Raw genomic sequence first — 8,153 nt, forward strand, 5'->3', positions numbered from 1 at the left:
CCCATTTCAATTTGGATTATTTTATTTGTTTCTTTTTGAGATGTCTGTTATATCTATAATTTCTGGGTTTCTGGATTCGGTTTATTTCAAGTTTTGTATTTTCTTTAAATGATTGATTGTGTCTTGGTTAAAGCCTGCCTTCATCTTTTTTATGCCATTTGAATTTTGATTAAAACAATTTAAGCAATTAGTAGACCTTGTTACCATTTGACATTACTGACTTCTACATTGCCTTCATAGCAAATAACACTCCTGTACTTTTTCACTTCTACCAGATGAATGTATTTGGCCTTCAAAAAAGCTGATGGGTTTTAGTAGGAAAAAGAAAAAGCAATGCTATTTCAAATATTATCCTTTTTTTTTTTATTGAATTGGGTGACAAAATAATGCTCAAAGCATTTAGATGCTTAAATAATTATAGCGAAATGAACCATAATCAGTTCATGTTTCTGGCTTTAATTGCAATTCACACATCCTTCTTTGGATTTTATACCTCAATGTTATACTTCCATTAGAACTTTTGGGAAGTAATAGCTTTACTTGCGTAATTGATTATACTATTGAAACGATAATAAGAAGAAATTTAGGCCTGAATTAGCTAGAAACGAGAGGATTTGTGCTCATGAAATCTCATTTACGCTCTGTTTAAATGCAAAATCATTTTGGTTTCCTTGCTGGCTGGATGTTTGTGACCTAAAAATTTAGGTCTCATGAAATCATGTTAAATATGTTCCATTTAACTTGAGAGGGAATGTCGAATGTGGATGTATTTAAATCATGTTTGTTAAATTTTTTCTTGGGTACTTAAAGAGTCGGAGTAAGATTCCTATACTCTAGCAGTAGCTTAATTACAGTGAACCATTGGGTTATGGTTAATTAGCTCTTTTGTTTGTTCAATAGGACTATAACCATGAAACTTGATGCAATGGATATGTGTGTTTATGTTGGTTTTAGCATATATTTTTTATGAAGTAGCTAAAATGGGTGGGATTGTTTAAATTTTAACATTTTAGCCTCCATTATTGGTGTTAGGACTCAATATGAAGTTGTGATTATCTTCATACCCATTAGAGAAACCAAAACCTGAAAATTACTCATCTTCTTGCTTGCTCTCTTTGCCAAAAATGATGTAGGTACAGCTACTATCACATGAAGTGCAGCTTGGTTCACTCCCAAACATGACAAAATTAATTTTCTTTCATTGATTCACCAAAGTCTCCAAAGAATAGTCAGTAGTGTTGTCATTGTTCAAAATATTAGATTGAACTGATAATATTGGCTCGAAGGCAGTGAAAGATATGTCTTTTTATAGAAATGATAAAGATTGAAATGAAACAAATGGAGTGTGATGGTGGTATCTTTGAGATTGAGAAGTCATATTCATGGCCACGAGTTTATTCTTAAGTTTGGTGTTTCAATAGTCATGGTTTTGTTGTTTGAACCAAATCAATATTTTACAATTGCTTTTAATATTGCTCAATTAATGTATTTAAAAGAGATGTTACATGCACATGTTTGTTTATGTAATTTAAATTATATTTAACCATCAATAGTTATTAAGTATTTATGAGAATTAATTAATATTATTTAATTTAAATAAAAATAAAATAATGTAATTTTTCTTTTTGAATGTTTAGTACTTAGGATTATAATTTTAGAATCTTTTGGAAATTTTACCAAACACTGTAAAATCATCAAAATGAAGGAAAATATCACATTTTTCAAAAATTAATTTTCACAAACTGTTTTCTATGAAATAAAAGAAGTCAAAGATTAGACAGACCCAAATTGGCCAGAAGTGTGTCGAACCATATAAATAATAGAATAGAGCAGAACATAAAGGAGTGCAGTTACATGAAGAATTAGGCTTTTACTCTGCTTTTTGTATTATCTAAAATCGAAACCAAATTGATCGAAGTGAATTGACTGAATTATCTCAATGCCCAGTGTGTTTTGTTCACCGTAAGTGGATAAGAAAGGAAAAAGGAGAGCGATTCAAGCCAAATATCAGAAAACGAAATCCCACATCGCATACAGAAAGCAAGCTACAGCTTCTCCACGTCCTTATAAAGCAACGCATAGAACGCTTGAAACTCACGGAGCCGTGTGATGAGCACAGAGCGAACTATTCTTTCGCCTTTTACTAAAGAATACCGTGTGCTCGTCACCTTAAGCGGCATACGCCAATTTTTGGAGGGGCATTCCTTGTTGAATGCCTCCATACCAATACTAGTCCACAATCTTGTTTTCTCCGATGCTTCCTACGAAGTTGCTGTGGCAATTCGGCTCACTTTGTCTTGAGCATATCTAGCTTGTCCCTTTTTAATTGGTGTTTCCATTGTAGTGTTGTCTTTTTGCACTGGTGATGGGAGCCTAAATTTTCTGTAGGAAATGTCACACCGTATAGGCTTCTGTTGCATAAGTGGCTCAACACCCGATAGGGAAAAATGTTTCATTTTCCAGGATTGAATTAGGCTAGGCTGCTGGATTAGGAAGATGCTAGAGGACATCTGAAAGGAGAATGTAACTTCCATGCTTTACAATCTTAATTCAAACTGGTTCATAGCATTATTAGTTTCATTTTTCTTTACTTGATAAACTTTGTTGCTCTCCGCTGCTGGAAACACGAGTCTTTAATGAAGCAACAAATTCCTTTTATTTTCCCAAAATGAAGTACTTAAGCAACAACAATTACCCATTTCCATAGAAATAGAGTACAAAGAAACCGAATCTTCAAAATGAAACAATCATGTGTGGCAGCTACAGTACAAAGCTGAAAAAGAGAAATGATCCATGCTTTAAACTTCATGGACTGTTCTAGATACTTTGTTAATGGAAGGGATAAAACAAGAAAAGAAAACCATCAATCACACACAAGCTATTAGTAATAGCTTCTTTCATAAGTCGTGGTTAGTTGAGCTGTCTAAATGGTGACCTTTCTTCGAAGATGGAGCTGGTTTTTTTGGTTGCTGGAGAAGCTGGAAGACTCCTCTTATTCTCTTTCAGACAGTCATAAAGTTCATTACTACCTTTTGAGTCCGAGAGGTCAAAAGACTGCACTATCCTTCCCAAGATTCCCATCAGTTGAGCATCTTCACTGGAGAACTCACCGAGGCTATCGTTTAGGCCTCCAATAAAGCCAACCAAATTGTCTTTCTCTGTAGACAACTTCATTATGTCTTCGAGAAGATTTGCCTTTTCAGTCCTAAGCTCATCAACAGAAGCCTCTGATGTTCTCAGCCTTTCCTCCATTTGATCAGTCAAGTTCTTCATTTCCAAATGCTTTGCTTCCAATTCAGCTTCTATAGTTAATGCTAATTGCTTTGAATCAGACAGGGATTTTTGTTGTGAAAACAGTTTCTCCTGTATATAGTGAATGTCATCCTCCAACTCCGCAATCATCAACTTTTTCTCTTCGATTTCGAGCTTAGCCAGAATCTCAGCACTGGCAATCTTCTCCCAAGCTTCATGGACCAGTTTAATATGTTCCTGCTTCTCAGTAAGCTCTGAGGAAAAGGAATTCAATGAGCCATTAAAATCCTCTTCCATTGACCTTACAACCTGCATGAGACCATCAATTCTCTCATCTTTCTCTTTTACAAGCTGCAAAATGTTCTCCTTCTCACGCACGAAACTTCTCTCTGCACCAATATGAGCATATGCAGCACCTTCTAGTTCCCTTCTGAGTGATTCTTCTTCCAGCAAGTCAATCTCTCTCCGAAGATCCTCCAAGACCTTGTCGTGTTCTCTTGTGATTTGAAGAATGCTGTCCTCTGCAGAACTTACTGCTCTTAACTCTCTTGCTTGGAGCTCTTGCTCAAGTGTCACCATATGCTGTTGGAGGCTTAAAATTTCCTGATCTTTCTCTTTGGTTAAACGGATAAGGTCATCTTTCTCTTTCTTGATACCTTGTCCAACCCCTACTTGCGCAAGAAGAGAAGCTTCTAGTTGTTTACGCAATTCCCGACTTTCTTCAAGGTCAACTTTTAATCTCTCAGAAATAGATTTCCATATCCATGACTCAAATTCAATTTCATGTCCTTTACAAACTTTCTCAACCAATTCAGAATTTGCTTTCTCCAGAGCATTGCAAGCTTCTGTCAGTTTCCTTTCCGAGTCCCTTTCAATCTGAGAAATTTTCTCTTCTAGTTGAAGTTGGCACCTAAATGACTCCTCGAACCTCTCCTTGTACTTGTCAAGGTCTTTCTGCCTCAGAGCCCACTGTTCAACCCTCTTCATTAAAGAAGCTGTCCTCTCACGTTCTTTAGCCAATTCAGATTTCACAGTTTCTAAAGCATCAAAAGCTGCTTCAAGTTTCTCTCCAAATTCCTTTTTCATATGCCCAACTTGCTCTTCTAACTGACTTTGACTCCTACATGCTTCCTCAAGCATTTTCTTGTATCTCTCAACCTCATCCTGTTTCTGGAGCCACTGCTCTTCAAGGTGATCCAAAGATTCAACCCTTTCTGTCAAAGACACTGCCCTCTCTCGTTCTTTACTCAATTCAGATTTTGCTGCTTCAAGCGCATTGCAAACTTCGCTAAGCTTCTCTTTGGATTCAGCTTCCCTCTGCAAAGCTTGCTCTTCCAAGTGTATTTGACACCTAGATGCCTCCTCAAGCCTTTCTTTATACCTCTCAAGCTCTTTCTGCATCAGGAATCGCTGTCCTTCAATAAGATCCAAAGATTCAACCCTTTCCATCAAAGACACTGCCCTCTCTCGTTCTTTACTCAATTCAGATTTTGCTGCTTCAAGCGCATTGCAAACTTCGCTAAGCTTCTCTTTGGATTCAGCTTCCCTCTGCAAAGCTTGCTCTTCCAAGTGTATTTGATACCTAGATGCCTCCTCAAGCCTTTCTTTATACCTCTCAAGCTCTTTCTGCATCAGGAATCGCTGTCCTTCAATAAGATCCAAAGATTCAACCCTTTTCGTCAAAGACACTGCTCTCTCTCGTTCTTTACTCAATTCAGATTTTGCTGCTTCAAGCGCATTGCAAACTTTGCTAAGCTTCTCTTTGGATTCAGTTTCCCTCTGCAAAGCTTGCTCTTCCAAGTGTATTTGACACCTAGATGCCTCCTCAAGCCTTTCTTTATACCTCTTAAGCTCTTTCTGCATCAGGAATCGCTGTCCTTCAATAAGATCCAATGATTCAACTCTGCTTAACAAAGATGCTACCTTCTCCTGTTCTTCTGCCAGTTGAGAATTTGCCACATCTAAAGCATCACAGACTTCTCTGATTTTTTCTTTTGAATCAGTCTCCATCTGTAAAGCTTGCTCTTTCAACCAAAGTTGACATTTGGATGATTCCTCGAGAATTGTTTTGCATGTATTGACCTCTTTCTCCATCAGCTGATGCTTATCCTCGAGTTGAGCTAAGTTATCAACCTTCCTGGATAAAATTGCTGTCCTCTCACGTTCTTCGGTAATGTCTCTCTGAGCATTGGCCAGAGCAGTATTTTTCACCTCCAGTTGCTGCCTCAGAATAGAAAGATTCTCCACCCCCTCTTTCTGATGGAGACCAAGCTCAGCCTCAGCATTTGCAAGTTTCAGTTGGGCCTCAAACATCCCCGACTTCAATAGTACCATCATTATGGAAATCTCCTCATTCTGCAATTTCAATTGAACGGCTGAAGAAAGGCAACTTTCAAGTTCCGTCTCAAGCACGTTAAGTGCAGCATCTTTAGTCTTTAACTGAGAGCTGTAATCATTTAATTTCTTCATCATTTCCTCCCGTTGAGAATTCCATTCAGCTTCTTTAGTCCTGAGATTCGATGAACAATCCTTGTGCATCTGCTCCACACTTTTGAGCTTGTTTTTCAGTTTTGAAAGAGAAGAGGAGTTTCCAGCTTCTTGAATTCTAGCTTCCTGGAGTTCTTTTAAAGAAGCCAACAACTCCTGATTTTCTTCCTCTAGTTTCCCCGCTCGATATTCCATTTCTTTATAGAAGGACTCCTTTGTGCCCAACACATGTCTCAGAGTTGCAACTTCTTTGTCCCTCTGAGAATTCAAACACTCCAGTTGAGACTTTGCATCCTGGCATTCAGCAAAAGACTTTTCAAAGCGTGTTTTGAACTCTGAAATTTCAACTTCCAGGTACTTTCTTCGGGTCTCTTCATGAGCCAGGGATTGGTTGCACATCTGCAACCGGCTTTGGAGATCTCCTGTAATTCGGATCTGAGAATCTAGTCTTGTCTGCAGCGAAGAAATCTCATCGAACAGAGTACATTTTTCTTTCTCCCACTCTTTCTCACTCTCCTTGAACTGATTTCGGAGCCTGTCATGTGCTTCTTCTAGGTGTTTAAACTGCTCCTTCTTCCATTTTAGCTGATGTTCAACCTTCTTCATGTCTTCCTCTACTTTGACCAGCAAATCATCTCTTTCTCTCAGGTCCTTCTGATTTTTGGCCTTTTTCTCTGCTTCTGAATGCTTCTTCTGCGAAACCGACAATTGAGCTTTGAGGCTTTCAATCTCTGCCTTAAGCATGTCCATTTTTTTCTCTAGATCTATACTCTTCTCATTCGCCTCATCTAAAGCCAATACCAACCTTCCATTTTCCTGCTCCCATTTCTGATTCTTCCCATCACGCTCGGCTCTCAGCTTATCATTGGCAGCATTCAAATGCTTGATGATAGATTCTTTCTCTTTCAGATTGCATTTAAGATCTTCATTAGCTCGAGTCACCACTGAGATTTCTTCCTCTTTTTCAAGAAGTTGTTGCGCCTGCTTCTCGATTTTTGAACTCGCTTCGTGGAGCTTTGTTGACTGCTCATTCTGGAACTTCTTCAAGTGCTCATACAATTCAGCTTTGCTTTTTAAATCTGACCTTAGCTTCTCGTTCTCAAATTTGACTTTCTCTAGCTCTTCATAAACCTTCTCCATTGCCCTTTCTTTTTTCTTTTCTTTTTTTTCCTGAAAACCTCTTCTTAAATTAGATCTGTTCGTAAGCAAAACACAGATATTTTAGCTAACAAGTTTAACATTATGTCCCAAAGATAATCGCTCGTAAATAAGCAAAAGAATTGCTGTATTTATTACTCATGAAATATTTAAATAAGCATATAATTAGTATTATCCGCCAGAATTCCTCTAAAATGCAGAAAACCCTCACTTTAAACTGAAATATATTTTATTTTCTGAAGAAAATCCAAGACCTAATGTCGTTTTATTTTCTCTACTTTTCCGGGGAAACAAACAGAGCAGCAAAACGAAAACAAAATGAAACGTTAAAATAAAAAATAATTCCAAATACCTAAAACCCTAAAGCCCCGTAACACCAAGATACAAAGATTTTTAAAGAAAACTTCGCAGTGCAACAACAAATTAGTAATTACCCCACGAGGATTCAGCCAAAGGGGGGAAAAGCCATCATTCTGGTCACTTATTTTAAACATTCTTGAGTTATTTTTAGTTTCAAATTAAATATAGCGGAAAAAAATAACTCAAAAGACCCAAAGAAGTACCTTTAGTTTTGGGATTATAGATTAGCCATTTGAGGAGGCTTGACTGCAAGTTTTACTTCCTTCGGCGATCTTCTGGTTCTCCGCATTTACTAAACATACAAAGAGAAAATATGGGAAAAATAAAGGAAAAGGAATGACTGAGAAAGTGGTGCAGAGAGAGCCGTTAGGGAGAGTGGGGAATTTTAAATTACTTGGACGGAGAGTTCACGGTGTATGCCCTCTACGGGGAAATTTTGAAAATGGACTAGCCGTTAGGGAGTCCAAATTGGGTTCAGGGTTGGACAAAGGGCTTTTTAAATCGCTCATAAATTAATGTATTAAAATCTATCAGATTTAATTTTTAATTATTTTTAAAAAGAATTATTATATAATATACAGGGTTAATGCTTATTTTCGCCCCGAACTATACCTGTTTTTCCACTTTGGTATCTAAAATTCTTTCTTGTCTTATTTTGGTATATAAATTATCATTTCGTTATTTGATTTAGTCTAATTTTTATAACGGTGTTAAAGAATTCGGTGGTATATGACGTTAATCAGAATTTACCATATGCGGCATTAATGATGATTAAAATTAGAACTTTTATATTAAAAATAAAAAAAATAAAAGATACTTTGACCAATAGTTGCCCAACTTTTGACCGATGTTGACTAGGTATTACCCGACCATCAATCGGAGTTGATGAGCACTAA

General features: G+C 37.1%; 1 protein-coding gene and 1 non-coding gene across 3 annotated transcripts; one reads left to right on the plus strand and one right to left on the minus strand.

Annotated features, from left to right (window-relative positions):
• The first annotated feature begins 2,100 nt into the window (after nt 1–2,100).
• On the plus strand, nt 2,101–2,218 carry LOC128035091 (U5 spliceosomal RNA). Its single transcript, XR_008191495.1, has one exon. It is a non-coding gene; the product is annotated as a U5 spliceosomal RNA (small nuclear RNA).
• A 459-nt stretch (nt 2,219–2,677) lies between these two features.
• Nucleotides 2,678–7,681, minus strand: LOC105804141 (uncharacterized protein At4g38062). 2 transcript variants are annotated; one of them, XM_012636629.2, is made up of 2 exons: nt 7,461–7,681; nt 2,678–6,909 (listed from the first exon to the last, which is right to left on the minus strand). In XM_012636629.2, exon 2 carries the CDS (start codon nt 6,877–6,879, stop codon nt 2,911–2,913), a length of 3,969 nt encoding a protein of 1,322 aa, XP_012492083.1. In that variant the 5' UTR covers nt 6,880–6,909; nt 7,461–7,681; the 3' UTR covers nt 2,678–2,910. The 2 variants fall into 2 exon arrangements, with proteins under 2 accessions (XP_012492083.1, XP_012492082.1); XM_012636628.2 differs by having other exon boundaries at nt 2,678–6,934.
• Nucleotides 7,682–8,153: the final 472 nt, after the last annotated feature.

This window comes from Gossypium raimondii, chromosome 11 (genome assembly GCF_025698545.1).
Source record: "Gossypium raimondii isolate GPD5lz chromosome 11, ASM2569854v1, whole genome shotgun sequence".
In the NCBI taxonomy this organism is placed as follows: domain Eukaryota; kingdom Viridiplantae; phylum Streptophyta; class Magnoliopsida; order Malvales; family Malvaceae; genus Gossypium; species Gossypium raimondii.

Bases quoted from the DNA above. Each gene is read 5' to 3' on its own strand.
- LOC105804141 (XM_012636629.2), bottom strand. From the start codon at position 6,879: ATGGAGAAGGTTTATGAAGAGCTAGAGAAAGTCAAATTTGAGAACGAG.